The sequence below is a fragment of the Colobus angolensis genome, unplaced genomic scaffold (genome assembly GCF_000951035.1).
Source record: "Colobus angolensis palliatus isolate OR3802 unplaced genomic scaffold, Cang.pa_1.0 Scaffold160, whole genome shotgun sequence".
In the NCBI taxonomy this organism is placed as follows: Eukaryota; Metazoa; Chordata; class Mammalia; order Primates; family Cercopithecidae; genus Colobus; species Colobus angolensis.
In genome coordinates, this window is record NW_012114711.1 from 1,088,461 (window position 1) to 1,111,027 (window position 22,567).

At 38.4% G+C, this 22,567-nt stretch overlaps 1 protein-coding gene across 1 annotated transcript in view; it reads left to right on the plus strand.

Annotated features, from left to right (window-relative positions):
• Positions 1–22,567, plus strand: part of PPP4R2 (protein phosphatase 4, regulatory subunit 2) — a 74,261-nt gene that overhangs the window by 39,151 nt on the left and 12,543 nt on the right. The window contains exon 3 of the mRNA XM_011937207.1: positions 13,060–13,230. Coding sequence (XP_011792597.1) covers positions 13,060–13,230 — 171 coding nt within the window. The remainder of the gene's footprint in view (positions 1–13,059; positions 13,231–22,567) is intronic.

A 22,567-nucleotide genomic window follows, 5' to 3' on the forward strand; every position in this document is an offset into this window, starting at 1 on the left:
AAAAAAAAAAAAAAAAAGAAAAGAAAAGATATCAGTATGTCAAGGAGATACCTGCACTTTCTTTTTTTTTTTCCATTTTTGAGATGGAGTCTTGCTTATTGCCCAGGCTGGAGTGCACTGGTGCAATCTCGGCTCACTGCAACCTCTGCCTCCTGAGTTCAAGTGATTCTCCTGCCTCAACCTCCCCAAATAGCTGGGACTACAGGCACACACCACCACGCCTGGCTAATTTTTGTGTTTTTAGTAGAGACGGGGTTTCTCCATGTTGGCCAGGCTGGTCTTGAACTCCTGATCCACCCGCCTCAGCCTCTCAAAGTGCTGGGATTACAGGCGTGAGCCAGCACGCCTGGCCGATACTTGCATATTTATTGCAGCACTGTTTACAGTAGTCAAGATAGAGAATCAACCTAAGTATCCATAAATGGATGCATGGATAAAGAAAATGTGGGGTGTATATATATATATATATATATAGGTACACATATATACATCTGTAATACGCATGTATATACATATACACATACACATACACACACACCATGGAATACAATCTAGTTCAGATATAAAAAGAATGAATGAAGTCCCATCCTTTGCACCAATGTGAATGGAACTGGAGGTCATTAGATTAAGTGAAATAAGCCAGGCACAGAAAGACAAATATCACATGCTCTCATGCATTATGTTGGAGCTAAAAAAGATGAACTTAACGGAGGTAGAGAGTAGAATGAGGGTTATCAGAGGCTGAGAAGGGTGGGGGGCCAGGGATGAATAGAAGTTGGTTAATAGGTACAAAAGTACAGTCAGATAAAAAGAGTAAGTTTTAGTATTTGATAGCACAGTAGGATGACTATAGTTAATAATTTATTGTATATTTCAAAATAGCTAGAGATTTGAAATGTTCCCAACACAAATGATAAATGTTTGAAATAGATACCCCAAATACCGATTTGACCGATACACATTGCATACATGTATCAAAAGTATCATATGTATCCCATAAATATGTATAATTATGTGTCAGTACAAATTTCCAGTTTATCTTTTTAGTTTTGTCATATCTGTAGATGGAGATTCCCAGGAAGGGTTAATTCATTTAATATTGTTGACGTGTTCATTTTCCATGTATTCAGTCCTTAAACCAAAGTACAAATTGTACTTTTGATAGGTACTTTGCTTTTAATGGTTTTTTTCTTTTTTTGAAAGTATGAGATACAGAGAAAATGCATTCCAGATAATTATTACTTACTTGATTGGTAATTTTAAAGTAGCACATAACTCTGGGGTGTACTTTAAAATAGCAGTGAAAGTAATCTCTATATAAAATTACACAAAATAAACGAATACCAAAATATTAAAAGCCAACATAGCAGACATTGTTAAGATACTTTTGTTTTACTTTCAGACTCAAGATTCTTCAGGATAAAACCTTTGTATTAAAATATACAGTAATCTCTCACCACTTGTGGCTGTGCCAACTCATTTTTGTATTTCAGTAACAGGTTTTAAGGTTTAATCGCTTACATATGCCTTTCAGTCTCCCTAAATTTAAAAATGGAATGATTATTGTTTTCTTTGCTGTGTATCACATGAATTGGTCTTTGGGTTGGATGAAAGGGGGATTTTTTTCCCCCTCCACTTAATACACAGGTGACTATAACCAAGAAAAAAATTCTAGATTAGGTCTTCATAGCTCGTTATCCTGTACAACTGAAAGTGAGTCAGTCATGAGATAGATTTTAATGCTAATGAGTATTTATTTTTTAAATGAATCATCTGTATATTAGGTTTAGATTATTTAGATTTGTCTTTCTTTAAAAAGTTGTATATACACGTGCCACAAATTTTATTCCTCAAATTTTGTGACTTTGATCTTGGCAGTTCTGATTTCCCCAGCCTTTTATTTTAAGGTAAGCAGTAAGCAATAAGATGTTAACAAAAGGGATTGTGTGTTGTAGTGTGCTCCACCAGGGACCACTTGCCTCCCATGGTTCATTTGGCAATGGCTTAGAGACATTTTTTTTTTTACCACTTGGAGTGAGGATTGCTACTGGCTAGAGGTCAGGGATGCAAATATCCTGCAGTGCGCACAGACAGCAGCTCATCGCAAGCTAAAACCCTTTGGCTCAAGATGTCCATAGTGCAGTTTGAGAAGCTCATTTACTGTCTATATTAAACACCTGCTCCTTGCTTTACTTTAGTCAATATATTTCCAATTCCTTTTTCTGTAAGGTTCAGCTTAAAGTTCCAACTTTGTCCTGAGGCCCTTCCTTGGTGAGCCCTAAACCTACATTGTGATCTCTAGGTTCTGTTGTAGCATCACTGAAATCTCTGCAATTAAGATGCAATTAAGATGCAGTTAAGTGTTTATGATGTCTTATTTTTTTTATTTTTTTATTTTTTTCTGTTGAGACAGAGTCTTGCTCTGTCACCCAGGCTGGAGTGCAGTGACACGATCCTGGCTCACTGCAAGCTCTGCCTGGCAGGTTCACTCCATTCTCCTGCCTCAGCCTCCCCAGCAGCTGGGACTACAGGCGCAGCCCGCCACACCCGGCTAATTTTTCTGTATTTTTAGTAGAGACGGGGTTTCACTGTGTTAGCTGGGATGATCTCGATCTCCTGACCTTGTGATCCGCCTCCCTCGGCCTCCCAAAATACTGGAATTACAGGCGTGAGCCACCGCACCCGGCCATGATGTCTTATTTTCCATTTAATAGCTATAAGTCTGGTTTTCCAAATGAATTTTGTTTTATTATTTAAGCACACCTGCTGGCAGGAACAAAGTAATTTTGTTAGTCAAGGATTGTCGCATATTTCTTCAGGACTTGCTAACTGCTGTTGACCTTGATGTTAGGGCTGAGTTGGTAGAATGAATAAAAGGGCCCAGGTCCTACCTACCCGGTCCTATCTGGCACATGTGGGGGTGAAGGGATAGATCAGTCCCTGTTGATGGCAGATTGGGATTGGTATCAACTAGATCTTAGAGGAGGTGGTAAAAAGTGGTAGCAAAAGTGGTGAGAAAAGTGACTCCCTAGTTGCAGGCAGGAAGGTAGATCCACTTCAGCCATTAAGCTAGTACAAGTTTAAAAAGTCAACATCTCTGTGTTGGCTGTGGTCTTTGTGAGCCCTGCTGTTAGAAGAGTCGTCTTTGCTATAGCACTTACGTAGAAGGGAGGAGTCCGTGTTGGTATAGTAACAGATTCTAGGGACATTTTTCTTTTTCTTTTTTTTTCCTTTTTTTTTTGTTTTTTGTTTTGAGTTGGAGTCTGTCTCTCACCCAGTGGAGTGCAGTGTCACTGATCTCCACTGGCTGGAGGCTGTGAGTGCAGTGGCCTGATCTCAGCTTACAGCAACCTCCACCTCCCAGGTTCAAGCAATTCTCCTGCCTCAGCCTCCCGAGTAGCTGGGACTACAGGCGTGTGCCACCATGCCCGGCTAATTTTTGTATTTTTAGTAGAGACAGGGTTTCACCATTCTGGCCAGATTGATTTCGAAATCCTGACATCGTGATCCACCCATCCGGGGACATTTTCAGTAAGGGCTCAAAAGGCTAAAAATTAAGCACAAGTCAGACTAACCAGAACATACTGTTGGTTGGACTTTTTGTTTTAATTGGTAGGGAAAGGTGAGTGAGTAGATAGTAATTTGAATCTTTAGGCATTTTTAGAATCCTTATCATGAATATGTAAGTTGCCAAGTAAGAAACCCGAATTTACACTGAGCTATTGTCTGAAAGTTTGTGTTACCTTCTGAAGCTTTCTTTTTCATCTGATTGGATCCTTTATGTGTACAACCATTTAGCAGTCTAATTTGAAAAATTCACTTTCAGTGGCAAATACTTTCCCTTCAGAATTGTTGTCAAAAGTTTATTGCTTCGAAGCAGGTATCGTGCCATCTTCAGATAGAAGTTTCTGAGTGAGAAAATATGTAACACTTCAAAGATAATTTCAAAATAGGAAACGTGAGAAATATTTTAGTGTCATTTCATTTATATCAAAAACAATACTTTTTTTGATGAGACTGAGGTTTTTCTTTTGTTGCCCAGGCTGGAGTGCAGTGGCACCATCTCAGCTCACTGCAACCTCGGCCTCCTGGGTTCAAGTGATTCTCCTGCCTCAGCCTCCTGAGTAGCTGGGATTACAGGCATGCACCACCACACCAGCTCATTTTTGTGTTTTTAGTAAAGATGGGGTTTCACTGTGTTTGCCAGGCTGGTCTCACTCCTGACCTCAGGTGATCCACCTGCCTGGGCCTCCCAAAGTGCAGGAATTACAGGTGTAAGCCACTGTGCCTGGCCAAAAACAATACTTTTTATCTTTGAAGCAGTCAGTGCAAAATGAGAATCCAAAAATTATGTTCATACTTGTATCATATAATTTACTTTTTCCATAACACAAAAATAAGCAAAAGACAAATAATTTTAGAGAGATGGGGAAGGTGCCCATGGTTCTTAACTGGGGACAATTTTTGTCTCCCAGGGAACATTTGATAATATTGGGAGACATTTACGGTTGTCACAGTTGGAGTGGGTGGTGTGCTATAGGTTTCTAGTAGGTAGAGGCCAGGGATGTAGCTCCACATCCTACAATACAAAGGACATCCTTCTATGACAAAGAATTACATCCAACTTGAAAATGTCAGCAGTGGCCGGTACTGGTGGCTCACGCCTATAATCCCAGCACTTTAGGAGGCCAAGGCGGTGGATCACCTGAAGTCGTCAGGAGTTTGAGACCAGCCTGGCCAACATGGCGAAATACCGTCTCTACTAAAAATACAAAAATTAGCCAGGCATGGTGGCGGACGCCTGTAATCCCAGCTACTCAGGAGGCTGAGGCAGGAGAATCGCTGAAACCCAGGAGGCAGAGGTTGCAGTGAGCGGAGATCACGCCGTTGTACTCCAGCCTGAGCGACAAGAGTGAAACTCTGTCTCCAAAAAGGAAAAAGAAAACATCGGTAGTGCCAAAATTGAAGAAGCCCTAGGAGGAGGGATTGCAAAGGACCTATTAACACAAAAAACAAGCGTCTTGTTTCCAAAATCAGGTAAAAATAATCAATTTCACTAGCAATGAAGGAAATGTTAATTAAACTGTTTCTCTACTAGCATATTGACAGAATTTTTGAAAGATTATCATACTCAAATGAAACATGTTGGTTTATATTACTGATGACACTATAAAGTGTGGTACATTGTGTCTAGGGAGTTTTTGAAGGTCGAATCAAAAGTCTTGATACATGTACTTCATACTTTGGACTCAATAATTTCACTTACAGAAATCTATCCTCAGGTGATAAATAGATGCCTACAAAGTTTATTACTAGGCTGTTAATCACATAACTACATAATTAATTATAGTGAAGTAGATGTGACCAAATTTTTTCTTTCTTTTTTTTTTTTTTGAGACAGTCTTGCTCTGTCAGTCAGGCTGGAGTGCAGTGCAGTGGCATAACCTTGGCTCACTGCAACCTCTGCCTCCTGGGTTCAAGCGATTCTTCTGCCTCAGCCTCTCAAGTAGCTGGAATTACAAGCACTCACCACCACGCCTGGCTAATTTTTGTATTTTTAGTAGAGATGGGATTTTGCCATGTTGGTCACACTGGTCTCCAACTCCTGAGCTCAGGTGATCTGCCTGCCTCAGCTCCCCCAAAGTGCTTGGTTTACAGGCGTGAGCCACTGCAGCCAGCCCTAAATCTTTTTTTAAACAGTGATTAATAAATAATGGCACAAATACGTGTTGCAGTTAAAAATCTTGCTTTCAAAGACTATTTGTCCCATGCAAATACCCATAGTGAGTAAGGAGAGGGAAAAAAGGAATGTTAAACTAGAATGTCAAATTTGAAAAATATATTCAAATGTTACTTTAGTGATGATGGTTGACTGCAGATTATGGATACATTTTACTTTTATGTCTTTCTGTATTATAATTTCTTACAACGGCTGTACTATTGATGTAATCAGAAAAAACACGTTACTTAGTTTTTAAATCCTATTAACATTTTGGAGTAGTCTCAATATTTTTCAATTGACTGACTAATCTGTCCTTTACCATATATCAGATTTTCACTTATGTGTGGGTCTGCTTCTTCGCTGTCTTCTGTTCCACTGATCCGTTTTAATGTTCAGTTAATCAACAAGACGTAATATGATGTTGAATGATAATGTAAAAGAATCTCTTGTTTCGTGCCCCATTTATAGAGGTAGTAATTTGTGTTTTTAAATTAGTCCTTAAAAAGTCAAAATTTTGTGTAAGCAACTCAGTGTTTTCTTACTTTTGAAAATCTTTCACTTATTTAATTCAGTATTCAGATTAAATACACTTATTTTGTTTGCCTCAGGTATATAATTAAGACTGAATTATCTGACATTTTAAGTCTTCTGATTGAAATATCTGCCTTTTAAACATTAAGTGTTTGTTTGTTTGTTTTTTTGAGGCGGAGTCTCGCTCTGTCGCCCGGGCTGGAGTACTGTGGCGGGATCTCAGCTCACTGCAAGCTCCGCCTCCCGGGTTTAAGCCATTCTCCTGCCTCAGCCTCCCAAGTAGCTGGGACTATACAGGCGCCTGCCACCTCGCCCGGCTAGTTTTTTGTATTTTTTAGTAGAGATGGGGTTTCACCGTGTTAGCCAGGATGGTGTCGATCTGCTGACCTCGTGATCCGCCCATCTCGGCCTCCCAAAGTGCTGGGATTACAGGCTTGAGCCACCGCGCCCGGCCTGGAAAATACTTTTAACCTTTAGAGAATTGTGAGAGAAACATGTTTGAATATGAACTTATGAGGTCCTATGGAGAAAAAAGGTCTGTAGAATCTAGCATTAGGATATATTTATTAGAGATATGAATTGTACTTTCCTACAGGAGGAACTACAAAAATGGGAAAATGGAAGGGGAGCAGAAAAAGAGAGTGAAGGGAGGTGAAGCTACTTAAAGTTAATGGGTGATTAATTTCAGTAAATTATTGAGTTAATTTCAGCAAAGTCGATCTAAATTTTGAGTATGTATTTTATTGGAGGGATTTTATGTGGAGAAATTTGTTCTGAAGTTGAAAATGTGTTTGTGTTTCATGAGCATCTTTTTAGAATAATTTGATTTTCATATTAAAAACTAAGGATTTTTGTTGTTGTTGTTGTTCTCATTTCTACTCATCCAGTGAAGGTATGTTCCTAAGAAATTGTTTTTGTTGCCAAGTTTTTAGTTGATTTCCTCATGGCCTATTTTTTGTGCCTGAATATAACTTCTTGTTTTTGGAGACGGAGTCTTGCTGTCGCCCAGGCTGGAGTGCAGTGGCGCAATCTTGGCTCACTGCAACCTCTGCCTCCCAGGTTCAAGCAATTCTCCTGCCTCAGCCTTCCGAGTAGCTGGGACTACAGATGTGCGCCACCACGCCCAGCTAATTTTTGTATTTTTAGTAGAGACGGATTTCACCATGTTGGCCAGGATGGTCTGGATCTCTTGACCTCATGGTAAGCCCGCCTCGGCCTCCCAAAGTGCTGGGATTACATGCTTGAGCCACCGCGCCTGGCCCCTGGATTATTTAACTTTTAGGGAAACATTCTCTGTTTTTGTTTTTATCAAATAGCTGTCCTCCATCAAAAAGCTGTATCTTTCACATTTTATGAATGCCTTCCCCATATATATATTATATATATATATATAAAATATGGATGGAATAGTACCACTTGAATTGCATCGTATTGATCTAGTTTAGAGTAACTGCTTGATTTATTGGAACGTTAAGACTACAGTGTATTCATAATTCATGCCAATTTATGGGGCTTAATTTCTGTCTCATGAGTTAGTACCATAGAGTCTTTTAATCTCTTCAGAATTTCCATTACCTGGGGTCCCATACCTCTTGTCTGGCTGTTCCCATTAATGTGCTTTTTTTGGACCTCAAAGATGTCATGTCAGAAGGTAAATGGAAAGATGAGATTAAAACACACCACAAGACCCTATGCATATGTAAATCTGAACTCATAAAATACTATGAATTAGTGGGTGATTATTAAAAGTACAAAAAATTATTAAAGAAATGAAAAGTATAAACATCCTATTTCCTGTATAATATAACTTTCCCTGATATGTTTACGAAGTACATGTGGAGAGTCTTATAAAGTTTAAAGATAAATTTTAGGAACCAAAAGCAATTGTACATTAATAAGGATTCTTATTAGGCATATCAGAAATTCTGTGATGTGCAGATCTGCTTGTTAAACCTCAAATTCCCCTTTCTAAAATAGGATAGGGAAAGGAAAAAAGTAATCATGCAAATAGCTTTTCATCCTCACCATTTTAAAACGTAGTAGCGGTAAAATACATTATTGACTCATTTAATAGAATGGAATTGTTGGATTGCAAGTCTGCATTTACCTTCCTGAGGAACTGCCAAGTACTTTCCAAAGCAGCTACACCATTTTACATTCCCACCAGTAATGTATGACGTTACCAGTTTCCCCACATCAACCCAGCACTTGTTTTATTATTCATCTTTTTGATTACAGCCACCCTAGTGGGTGTGAAATGGGTGTCTCATTGTGGTTTTGATTTGCATTTCTGTAATAGATAATAATGCTGAGCATCTTTTCATATGCTTATTGGCCATTTGTGTATCTTCTTTGTGGGGAAATACCTATTGAAATATACATAATATAAACCTTACTATTTTAACTATTTTAAGTGTACAGTTTATTGGCATTAAGTACACTGACAATGTTACATTACCATCAAGATCATCCATCTGCAGAACTTTTCATCTACCCAAACTGAAACATTGTACACATTAAAGAGTAAGTCCCTGCACCTTCCTCCCCACAGTGTCAGACAACTGTCTCTAAATTTGACTATTCTTGATACCTCATATAAGTAGAATCATACAATAGTCATTCTTTTTGTGCCTGGCTTATTTCACTTTGCATAATGCCATCAAGCTTCATCCATGTCGTACCACGTTGGAATTTATTTCAGATTAAAGACTGTGTGTGTGTGTGTGTGTGTGTGTGTGTCTATCTCTCACATTTTGCTTATCCATTCATGTGCTGATGGCACATTTCGGTTGTTGGGTTTTGGGGATCTACCAAGAAATGGGATTCCTGAATCATAGGGTGGTTTCATAATATTTATTTATTTATTTATTTATTTATTTATTTATTTTTGAGGACCCAAACTGCTTTCCACAGTGACTGCCTCGTTCCCACCAGCCATGCACAAGAGTTTCAGTTTCTTGGCCGACACGCCCTTTGGGAGGCCGAGGCGGGCTGATCACAGAGTTCGAGAGTCAGGAGTTCGAGACCAGTATGGCCAGCGTGGTGAAACCTGCTCTCTACTAAAAATACAAAAAAATGGCCAGGCGTGGTGGCTCAAGCCTGTAATCCCAGCACTTTGGGAGGCCGAGACGGGCGGATCACGAGGTCAGGAGATTGAGACCATCCCGGCTAACACGGTGAAACCCCGTCTCTAATAAAAAATACAAAAAAAAAAACTAGCCGGGTGAGGTGGCGGGCACCTGTAGTCCCAGCTACTCGGGAGGCTGAGGAAGGAGAATGGCGTAAACCCGGGAGGCGGAGCTTGCAGTGAGCCAAGATCCGGCCACTGCACTCCAGCCCAGGCGACAGAGCGAGACTCCGTCTCAAAAAAAAAAAAATACAAAAAAATTAGCTGAACGTAGTGGCAAGCGCTTGTATTCCTAGCTACTTGGGAGGCTGAAGCAGTAGAATTACTTGAACCCCAGAGGCAGAGGTTGCAGTGAGCTGAGATTGCACCACTGCACTCCAGCCCTGGCAACAGACTGAGACTCTGTCTCAAAAAAAAAAAAGTTTCAGTTTCTCTCCATCCTTGGCCAGCCAATACTTGTTCACTTGTTTTTTGGATAATAGCCAACCCTTATGGGTATAAAGTGGTATCTCATTGTGAGTTGAATTTACATTTCCCCAAGATTGATGGTATTAAGCATCTTCTTGTATGTTTGCTGACCATTTGTATATCTTCTTTGGAGGAGTACCTATTTAAGTACTTTGCCCATTTTTAAATTGGGTTTTCTTTTTTGTTGAGCTGTAGGAGTTCTTTATATACTCTGGATATTAACCCCTTATCAGATAAAAGATTTGCAAATATTTTCTCCCATTTCACGATTTGACTTTTTACTCTGTCAATAGTGTCCTTTGATGCACAGTTATTATTATTATTATTATTATTATTTTTTTTTTGAGACAGAGTCTTGCTCTGTCACTCAGTCTGGAGTGCAGTTGCGTGATCTCAGCTCACTGCAAACTCCGCCTCCCAGGTTCACGCCATTCTCCTGCCTCAGCCTCCTGAGTAGCTGGGACTACAGGTGCCTGCCACCACGCCTGGCTAATTTTTGGTATATTTAGTAGAGACAGGGTTTCACCATGTTAGCCAGGGTGGTCTCCATCTCCTGACCTCGTGATCCATCCGCCTCGGCCTCCCAAAGTGCTGGGATTACAAGTGTGAGCCACTGCGCCTGGCCGATGTACAAAATTTTAAATTTTGATATAATTCAGTTTATCTGTTTTGTTGCTTGTGCTTTTGGTATCACACAGTATCTTTATTTAAGAGACAGGGTCTTGGTTTGTCGCTCAGGCTGGAGTGCAGTGGTGTGATCTTGGCTTACTGCAGCCTTCACCTCCCGGGCTCAAGCAATCCTGTTGCCTCAGCCTCCTGAGTAGCTGGGACTACAGGTGCATATCACCATGCCTAATTTAAATTAATTAGTAATTAATCATTTTGTAGAGATGGGGTATTGCTGTTTGCCCAGGCTGGCTTCCAGTTCCTGGGCCCAAGTGATCTTTCTGTCTTAGCTTCCTAAAGTGCTGGGATTACAGGCATGAGCCACCACACCTGGCCCCATATAATATTTTTACGTGGACACTGGTTGCCTTCAGAATATTTTAGGAATATATTAGGAAGCTTTCAAGCTCTCAGTGAAGAATAAAAATTTTCCAGACTTTCAGTTTTTTGCTTAGAAGTTCAAATTTTTATCATTGGTAGCAAATACTGTGAGTTATTTATCTTGCAATGACAGATTCACTTTATTTATTTTTGAGAAAATGCCTACCACATTCTCCTATTTTTTTTTGTTTGTTTGTTTTTGGAAATGGAGTCTTGCTCATCGCCCAGGCTGGAGTTCAGTAGTGCCATCCTCAGCTCACTACAACCTCCACCTCCTCAGTTCAAGCGATTCTCCTTGCCTCAGCCTCCTGTGTAGCTGGGATTACAGGCATGCACCACCACACCTGGCTGATTTTTGTATTTTTAGTAAAGACAGGGTTTTACCCTGTTGGCCAGGCTGATCTCAAACTCCTGACCTCAAGTGATCCGCCTGCTGAGATTACAGGTGTGAGCCATCACACCCAGTCTGCTAATCTAAATAAGCTTTATTTGTGTGGCAGACCTTTCAGGTAAAAATGCTGTTTTATGAAAAATAGCTAGTTCAGCTGGCAGCAGTCTAAAGGTATTGTTCTTTGAGAATGCCATACCGTTTTGATATGCAGCATAATTTTTTTTGTTTTGTTTTGTTTTATTGTTGAGACGGAGTCTCGCTCTATCACCCAGGCTGGAGTGCAGTGGCTGGATCTCAGCTCACTGCAAGCTCCGCCTCCCGGGTTCCCGCCATTCTCCTGCCTCAGCCTCCTGAGTAGCTGGGACTACAGGCGCCCGCCACCTCGCCCGGCTAGATTTTTTTGTATTTTTTTAGTAGAGATGGGGTTTCACCGTGTTAGCCAGGATGGTCTCGATCTCCTGACCTCGTGATCCGCCTGTCTCGGCCTCCCAAAGTGCTGGGATTACAGGCTTGAGCCACCACGCCCGGCCGCAGCATAATTTTTTAATGTATATTTCTCATTTTTGTTACACAGAGTATTTAAAAGATGTATTCAGGGATTGGGATTTAATGAAATTAGTAATTTTTATATCTTTTACACTTTAAGTGAAACAGATTTTTTAAATTATGAGTTTGTGAAAATGATGGCTTCTACTACAGCTAGTAATACAGTTTGGTGCTACTGTCTTGACTCTTGCTACATGGATATCAGTTTTATCCACCTTGTTTTATACCATCAGTGCAAATATTAACAGTGAACTAGTCAGCCCTTATTCTTTTGACAATAGCTTTTACCTCTTGGACCACAGTTTGAAAGCTGCTACCTTAGTTTATAGGGTTGCTGGATGGGATGGAAGATGGTTACAGATTGGCTCCCGTTAATTTGTGTAAATTTGTTTTAAGTAGTCAACCTATGTAAAGAGATTGATCTGCTGTCACTAATGGCAGTACTGTCTGCCTGAGGAAATGGTTAGCATTCCTGACTCCTGTGTCTCCTGGAATTTACAGTATTCAGGCAGGTTTCCTCACAAAATTTCCTTCTATATTAGTGGTAAAATGTGAGGAAAGAGGGATAAAAAGGTGTTTGTGTTAATTTGATAAATTAATAGATATGAAAAGTACATTAGCAAAGTATGTATTTTTATCGTGCAAGTACTGATTGGATGGAACCTGTGATTATGTGCCTTAATCATAGGTACATAACTTTTGTCTCTTAAGTGACAGAAGAGCCTGAAGATACTAACTGAAAGGGAAAGAAAAAGGAGAAAGTAAAGTTTATTTTGTTATTTAGCAGATAATAGACAAATTTTGCTAATCCATGCAGACATATAACTTGTATGATTAAGGCATGGATTCATTCTGACTTAATAGGATAGTAACTAACTCCCCCCTGGTTAGGTTTGTTATGAGGGAAAGAGTCAAAATACTACTTTAAACATACTAAGAATAGGACCTAACACACCATAGACTTTCAGGCAGAGGTAGTTCATTTAAAAGATTTAAATCAGAGATCTGGCTTTTGTTTGGGTTAGGAGTTGTATAGCATCAGGATGGAGCTTGTGAGATAAATGAGGCATGATGATGCATGCTCCTGAATGACGGCATTCTCATTATTAATTATTCACGTATTAATTCTGTTAGTATTAGTGTCATAGTATATTCTGTATTTGTGTTTTGTGTTCAAGAATTGTAAAGCTACATGGTATTATATATTTTTTAATTTTTTGCTTATAGGATTCAGTGGTCCCAATTTAAAGGCTATTTTATTTTCAAACTGGAGAAAGTGATGGATGATTTCAGAACTTCAGCTCCTGAGCCAAGAGGTCCTCCCAACCCTAATGTCGAATATATTCCCTTTGATGAAATGAAGGAAAGAATACTGAAAATTGTCACTGGATTTAATGGGTATGCACTTAATACTGTTTTAAAGATTTAATTTTTAGCAGAAGATTATAGATTTTTCTTTTAGTTTTGATGTATATGGTTGATGATTGATTATCCATTAGAATAAATTATTTGTTTCTAGTGACATGTACTTGATGATTTTTAGCTTACAACTATTTAAAATATTTACAGCCTCTTAAACTTGAACCACCTTTTTATAGGTATCAATGGAAACATTCATTTATCAGGAAACATTTTAATGGTTTTTCTTTCCTGTTTTATATTTGGTGTTATGTCTTCATACTTTATACAGAACCTTTATATCATTGAGAAATCACATTTCTTTTAAAATGAAGTACTAATTTATGAAAGTATTTTAGTGAGTTTTTGTTTAGACTTTTGGATCCTCATTTTTCTCCCAAGTAACTGCTTGCTTGTTAGTTACAAGTAACCATTTTTGGCCCCTTGTAAAACATAAAAAAAAAAACAAAAAGAGATTCTGTACACAAGTAAAACTCCCTTTGTTTTGTTTTGTTTTTGAGACAGTGCCTCGCTCTGTCGCCTAGACTGGATTGCAATGGCGCGATCTTGGCTCACTGCAACCTCTGTCTCCCGGGTTCAAGCAATTTTCCTGCCTCAGCTTCCCGAGAGTAACTGCCACCACACCCAGCTAATTTTTTGTATTTTTAGTAGGAATGGGTTTTTACCATGTTAGCCAGAATGGTCTCGATTTCCTGATCTCATGTTCCGCCCACCTCAGTCTCCCAAAGTGCTGGGTTTACAGGCATGAGCCACCGAGCCCAGCAGTACTCATTTTTAAAGAAATGTTACTGTTTCTCATATTCTGTCATTTTAAATTCTTTGTTTTTAGGACTTTTGTTTTTTTTGTTTTGTTTTGTTTGGAGACGGAGTGTCGCTGTCGCCCAGGGTGGAGTGCAGTGGCATGATCTCGGCTCACTGCAACCTCCACCTGCTGGGTTCAGGCAATTTTACCTCAGCCCCCCGAGTAGCTAGGCTAGGACTACAGGCACGCACCACCAAGCCCGGCTAGTTTTTTTTAATTTTTAGTAGAGATGAGGGGTCACCATGCTGGCCAGGCTGGTCTCAAACTCCTGACTTCGTGATCCGCCCACCTCAGCCTCCCAAAGTGTTGGGATTACAGGTGTGAGCCTCCACGCCCAGTAAGGACTTTGTATTTTTACGGTTTCCTTTATTGAAGGGAAGAAGTGTTTGTGAAGTTGAATTATTCATTTTTTAGTTTGGCGTTAATTTGGGCTGTGGAACAACAACAATGCTAAATATAATGAATTGTGGTTTTTCTAACCAGTGAATTCATAGTTAGAATTAGATATTATTTGAAGGGTTTCAATTGTATTTTTAGATGGCATAAATGGCTTGATTCTTTAGGTATTTAATTGCATGGGATTTCAAAATAAGATAGTGTAATCCAGTTAACGGTTTGCTTTACATCATATTCCACTGTTTTTAGGTTTAAGAATTTTGCAGGCCGGGCGCGGTGGCTCAAGCCTGTAATCCCAGCACTTTGGGAGGCCAAGACGGGCGGATCACAAGGTCAGGAGATCGAGACCATCCTGGCTAACATGGTGAAACCCCGTCTCTACTAAAAAATACAAAAAACTAGCCGGGCGAGATGGCGCCTGTAGTCCCAGCTAGGCGGGAGGCTGAGGCAGGAGAATGGTGGAAACCCGGGAGGCGGAGCTTGCAGTGAGCTGAGATCCGGCCACTGCACTCCAGCCTGGGCGACAGAGCGAGACTCTGTCTCAAAAAAAAGAACTTTGCTTGAAATGTCAAACCCTTATGCCTTGACTTTGGATCTGTTATGAAAATATTTTGGGGGAAGAAATCACAGCTTTTGTCTTTGAGGTTCATCAGTTGTAGTTACCCCTGGGGGCCTGGATGGGAAGGAGAGACCTGCTTTCACTGTGCACCCTGTTGGACTGTTGAAAGTATTTAACCATATGTGTATATTTCCATATCGATCTTAGTATTTTAAAAATTTTCAGAAAAAGGAAAAAAAAAAACATTTCAGAGGCACATATCCAAGAAATAGCCACAATACGTTTTAGAAGCATGTTGCGTAAGATTTACTGTTGAACTAAATGAATACATTCAAGATAAGAATACTTCTCGGGGTTATTTATAAATTGTACATATATATAAATAGTACTTAGATATAGTGACTCATCTTTTATTTCAATAAATTATGGCCGTCATTCAAAAATAAAAGTTAAGGTGAAACAGGTCAAATTATACCGCTGCTTTGTAAGCAGATTTACTTGTGATTCTTAGTAATAGCAAATACTATTTTCAGTTCTTTCATATTAAGTTGGGCTAGAAACAAATACATGTATTATATAATTATGTATACATATTATAATAAAAATATAAATATAATTGTGTATTACGTATTTATTACATAAATCTAAATATTTGTAGTTTCTTAATCTGTAAAAGAGGTAATTCACCTACTTCAGAAAATGATTTGAACAGTCATTAAATGCCTGAGCATTCTTCTTTTAAAACTTCTTATTTTCGAACCATTTTTATTTTATTTTATTTTATTTTAGTTTAGTTTAGTTTATCTTATTTTATCTTATTTTATTTTATTTAGAGATGGAGTCTTTGTCACCCAGGCTGGAATGCAGTGGCGCCATCTTGGCTCACTGCAACTTCCGCCTCCCAAGTTCAAGCTATTCTCCAGCCTCAGCCTGTCAAGTAGCTGGCATTAGAGGTGTGCGCCACCACACCCAGCTATTTTTTAATTTTTATTTCATTTATTTATTTTTGTATTTTTAGTAGAGACAGGGTTTTACCATGTTGGCCAGGCTGGTCTGAATCTCCTGACCTCAAGTGATCTACCTGCCTCAGCGTCCCAAAGTGCTGGAATTACAAGCATGAGCCACTGCACCTGGCCCGAACTTCTATTTTTTAAATCTGATTTTTCAGAATGGCAGTTTATGAATCACTTTCTTTAGCAGGCAGAATCTAAGTCTTATTTAATCAGTGATACATTAAGATTTTTCTGTTGTTAATTTACTCTTTTTTTGTCTGTATTTTAATATATTGGTATGTTGAAACATGTCTAAAATTTTCAATTTTTGTGTTTTTTATATATATATATAGTTTTTCAAAATATTTACTAAGAAGTGACATTTTGTTGGTTTTCCACCAGTTTGAGGGTCTGTCCGTTCTTATACATTCCTCCCCCCCATTTGTAATAGATCATCTTTAAATTACAAAAGTGGTGTATGTTCATGCTTTTAAAAAGATCCCCACTGTTACAGAAGTACATAAAGAATGAAAGTAGAATCATGCTATATGCTAGTTGTATTTTCATTTTAGAGAAGCTTCAACATGTCTATATTAGTACATTTAAAGCTATCTTTTTATTTATTTGAAATGGCTGCATTGTTTTCTATTATGTGAGTAGATTATAAGTTTTTATTTGCCTGTCCTGATTGGTGGTAGACATTTATTTTTTTGGCTGTTAACGAGCAGTGCTTGTAGTGAGCGTCCTTCCACATGATGAATGTCATGTTTTGAATATATGTCTAGATTGTTGCCTCTTTTTTTTGAGGTGGAGTTTTGCTTTTGTTGCCCAGGCTGCAATGGAGCCATCTTGGCTCACCGCAACCTCCCCCTTCTGGATTCAAGGGGTTCTTCTGTCTCAGCCTCCCGAGTAGCTGGGATTACAGGCATGTGCCACCACGCCCAGCTAATTTTTGTATTTTTTAGTAGAGATGGGGTTTCTCCATGTTGGTCAGGCTGATCTCGAATTCCTGACCTCAGGTGATGCTCCCACCTTGGCCTCCCAAAGTGCTGAGATTACAGGCGTGAGCCACCACACCTGGCCAGATTGTTGCTTTTTTTAATTTGTAGAAATGTAATTACTAGGTTAGCTTATGAACACTTAATTTTCAGTTTATCAATACTGCAAAATTGACTTAGCAAAATGTGGTTGTTGATGCTTTTGTTTGTAGTAAGTGCAGATACTATAATTCTTCAGTACTGTATATGTGTCTGTATTTGTGTTTCTTTGATTGCAAGTGAAATGGAACATCTTTTTATGTACTTACAGCTTTTCTGTGAATTGCCCCTTATATCCTCTTTTGGCTTTCTTTTGCTAATTTTCTTATTGGTAAGTTTTTGTTACTTTTGCTTTTAATTTGTGAAAGTTTTATATTAAATGCTTCCTAGTATTTTGCTATAAGAAAGATTATGTGTTTTCTAAATTATTTTAGTGTGTTATCATAGTACAAGTGGGGTTTTTTTGTTTGTTCTGTTTTTTTTTGTTTTGTTTTTTGAGACGTTCTGTTGCCCAGGCTGGAGGGCAGTGGCGCAATCTCAGCTCTCTGCGACTTCTGCCTCCCAGGTTCATGCCATTCTCCTGCCTCAGCCTCCAGAGTAGCTGGGACTATAGGCGCCTGCCACCATGCCTGGCTGATTTTCTTGTGTTTTTAGTAGAGACAGGGTTTCACCGTGTTAGCCAGAATGGTCTCGATCTCCTGACCTTGTGATCCGCCTGCCTCGGCCTCCCAAAGTGCTGGGATTACAGGCGTGAGCCACTGCGCCTGGCCAGAGTACAAGTTTTTCCCTCTTTGAAATGGAAATTGTCCATGCATTCGTTTACTTGATATCCTGAACTATAAGCTTCTGGAGAGCTGGGGTAACAGGCTTTTCCAAACAAGGCCTAGAAGAGTGAGTGCCTGAATATAGTAGGTTCTCAAACAGACGAGTATGGATTGACTAGATGCATGGATTGATGGATGAATGAATGAGTAAAGAAAAGAATAAATATTGAATAACTGAGCACTAGAAAAAAAGAATTAAAGAATAAAAGTGTATTTATATCTGTATTTTGTGTATTGAGGCATAGAAGAATCACAGTGGAATGCTTAATTTCTTTTTTTCCTTTTTTTTTGGTCATTTTCTTGTCTTTTAAAATTACTTTGGAACTTTAAAATTTCATAAAAGGTGGATTATAGCTACTCTGCAAAACTGAAGTTACAGTTTGAGAAACACCAAAAATTAAAATGAATGAAACTAAAAATTATAATGAAATGGTCAAAGACCATTTTATGGCCTCTGATTGAGATTATAATAAAAAACAGTATATGGGTTTACTCAAACCAGGGCCATTTATGAAAATCCTCTTCCTATTACAGAGACCATGAATATAATTTAGGAATTGCTAATAGGTAATGGTTCATTCCTATAATGGCATATACACGAAGAGGCATTTTGAGGAATAGAGAGCGTGTAAGTTACATTCCTGGAAGTTTTGAAAGATACCATTTTATGTTCTCTGTATTTTTCAAAATGAAAGAATATAAAAATAAATTAATCTCTCAAGTCTTGATCCTTTCTTGTCAATGCTGTTATCTCTAAGACCTCTCTAAAGTAGGCAGCCTCCTCACTCTGTGAATAGTACACTAAAATAGCATTCTTTTATATTTATGAGGAGGTCTGGAAAGTGGAAAACTTTTTGATACCTAATAATCTTTGTATCATCTGTTAGGCAGGTAGTCAGTCACAGCTGAGAGTATTGCTCATGATCTTTTAAAGTTACATATGAGACTTTTGTACTCCAAAATCTGGATTGTAGAATAAAACATAACCCCCATTTGATTTTCAGTTTGTGTGTGGTTTGCTTTACGGTTAGCTGCAGATAATTCAGGGACTGAGAGAATGGTTCTTTAGCCATTTATTACTTTGTTCTCTGACACTGTTGATCCACTTTATTGTTTCCTCATTTTTGTGCTCCCCAATTGACTGGGGAAAATAGATTTTTGTGCTGTTAATTATTTGTGTCAGTGTTTGTTGAGTATATTAGTTAAAATGTACTTATTTGTGGCAGATTTCTGTCTCTCTCACACAAACCCACACCCACCCACCCCTACTTGTTTTTTCTTTACCCCCTTTCTTTCTCTTAGGATAATTACTTGAGAATTGGCATTATTTTGTAACCATCCCTCCTTACTGTTCCCCGCCTGGTCTTGTCTAGTGGTAATATGGCTTGATGTGATACTCTCTTTAATAAACTTAAAAATTGAAAATAACAAGTTAATTGACATTTTCTTGCTAGTTATATTTAATGTAAATAAAATAACTTCATACTATAGAAACTCCCAAGAGATGATTAACTTTATTAAAAGTTTTGACAATTGCTGTAGATGAATTTTGGGTTAAGGAGTGGTGCAGACTTTAGTTTATTTACATCATTGGGGTTCCTTATTATTAATAAAAGAGGCAAAATTAGCCAGGCGTGGTGGCTCATGCCTGTAATCTCAGCATTTTGGGAGGCTGAGGCAGGCAGATCACGAGGTCAGGAGATCGAGACCATCCTTGCTAACACGGTGAAACCCTATCTCTACTAAAAATACAAAAAATTAGTCGGGCGTGGTGGCAAGTGCCTGTAGTCCCAGCTACTCAGGAGGTTGAGGCAAGAGAATCGCTTGAACCAAGGAGGCAGAGGTTGCAGTGGCCGAGATTGTGCCGCTGCACTCTGGCATGGGTGACAGAGCGAGACACCGTCTCAAAAAATAAGTGAAATCTGTCATTGGATTTGAGGCTTAAAATTGTAGGTGTATGAATTTTTTTTTTGGTGGGGACAGAGTGTTGCTCTGTTGCCTGGGTTTAAGCAATTCTGCCGCAGGCATCTGAGTAGCTGGGATTACAGGCGTGCATCAACCACACCTGGCTAATTTTTGTATTTTTAGTAGAGACGGGGTTTCACCATGTAGGCCAGGCTGGTCTCAAACTTCTGACCTTAGGTGATCCACCCGCCCCGGCCCCCAAAGTGCTGGGATTACAGGCGTGAGCCACTGCCCCCGGCTAATTTCGCCTCTTTTAATAATGATAAGGAATCCCAATGATGTAGGGTAAACTAGTGTCTGCACCACTCGTTAACCCAAAATTCGTAAATATAAATATTTATGAATGTATATTTTTATGTAAATATTAAAGCCTGAGTACAGAAAGAGCATATTGCTTCAAGTAAAGCTAATATCACAGGATTCTAATGGTATTTCTGACTTTTGTAAGACTTTGTAGGTGTAAACAAAATTATAAATTTACTCAGTCTTTGATAACAGATATTATTAGTTTCCATGTAGATGGTTAAGTTTAAATCAGTATTTATGTTAACTAAGACACCACTAATGTCATTTAGTCAGAAAAGACAGTAAAATCTACGTATACATGGGTAAAACGAAAGTGAATGACTGTTTTGACTTTTTATTTAGTAGGATGTCGGATTTTATGGTCATTTCTTTAGCTTTTTACTCCAGTAGCCTCTGTGCTACATGTTACATTCCTTTGTCTTTTTCATGTTGAAAATTAGCTTATATAATATAAAGTTAGGATAGTTTACTGATTTTCTTAGAGTCTGAATGAAGTGTGCATTTATTTTTTGAGTGCCTTCTTTTCAACTTAGTACTTTTATAGAAATTTAGGTTAAAATACATACTTAGGACATTATTTCTTTAGTGTTTAGCGTTACGACTTAAATTTTATTTTTTAAAAAAATAGCATTGAATTGCTACTTATGTTGAGATGTCTTTCTCTGATATTCAGCAACTTTCTTGGTATTTGAATTTTCATAGCTTTTAGGTATACAAGACTTCTGCTTAAAAATAAATAAATAAATAGGGACAGCTTGTATTCAAATTAAGATATATAAGGTAAAATGTACGATCCTATTAATTAGGGTTAGTTGTTTTCCTTGGAATTAAAGGGAATATTTTTAAAGACAGAGCTGTACTTTTGGTTTTGTTGGTCTTTGGACCATTTGTGCCTTCCCACAATCTCTGTCAAAGAGTAGACGGAATGAAGACAATAAGAACTAAGATTTATTGAACTTTCTAAAATATTTTAGGCACTGTTAGATGATTTAATATGCCATATACATTATGTCATATTTATGGTCATTTCTTTAGCTTTTTACTCCAGTAGCCTCTGTGCTACATGTTACATTCCTTTGTCTTTTTCATGTTGAAAATTAGCTTATATAATATAAAGCTCTTAAAGATCATCTTTAAAGTGTACTTGTTTAGAACCCTTGTTTTCAGACAAGACTCATAAGACCCATGAAGACTTAGGTAAATTCAGTTTGTGTAAGGTCTCCTAGTGGGGTACTGTACGTGTGTGTGTGTGTGCATTAAAATATGTATATATTTAGCAAAGGTGGATCCTTAATGTGTGTGTGAGGGTTTAAAAAATGTTACTGGATTTTGTAGGCACAGTTTTAAAAAATTTGAGCTGCTATCTAGTCATGTCCTTTTTTCAGTTCCTTATATCTTCTTAGTTTTCCATTTTACCATGAATAAATCAGATGATATATCTGCAGAGTAAGCCAGATTCTGCTTTTTTTTTTTTTTTTGGAGACAATCTCTCTATCACCCAGGCTGGAGTGCAGTGACTCGATCTCGGCTCACTGCAACTTGCAACCTCCACTGCCCGGGTTCAAGCAATTCTTTTGCCTCAGCCTCCCGAGTAGCTGGGACTACAGGCCAGGCTGGTTTTGAACTCCTGACCTCAGGGGATCCGCCTGCCTCGGCCTCCCAAAGTGGCGTGAGCCACTGTGCCTGGCCCAAAGCTCTTTGGTTTACAGTATACCTTTGCTAATGAACATCTGGTCACCACTCCCCACCAAATTTAAGGATTTCAGTTCAGACTTTTCATTGAGAATGAGTGGCATGTGTATTTAACACTCTTCTCCCTATATTTGCTTTTCTTAGTAGATGTGGAAAAAGTCTTAGTATTTTCAGAGGTTAGAATAAACTATTTTGTATGCTATGTCTAATGGATGAGTATCAGAGAGCAGAGCTTTCATATACTTGTACCAAATGCATTCATTTTGTACTGGTTTATCTGGGTTATTCTTGTGCCTCCTTTTAGAGGCCTACCTCAAATTAAGTTATCCATAACTGTCATGCGTACTAAGCTTGGCATACAGTTTATTCTGTCTCCGTAGCACTTTTTATACAACATTGTTATTTATTACTGTAATTGTAATTGTTTACATGGCTTTCCACTGTGCTGTTGAGCAAGGTTGGTATTTCTAGTTTATAATAGGCTCTTATAAGTATGGAATAAGTTTAAAAGTACAGTGTGTATGTAAAGAGACCTTTCAGTGCTGTTGTTACATTCATTTATCATGCTAATATTTCCAGTAGATGCATTGATTTGCAGGAAGTGTTTGGTTGGGTTTTAGACTGTCATGTGAGGAAAGGAAGTGTTGTGTGACATTTTAGTGCCATCTATTGGATACTTGGTAAAATGACTTTTAAAAGCTTCTTTTACTTTTTGAAATAAGTCATTTGAAAAAAGTTTCTGA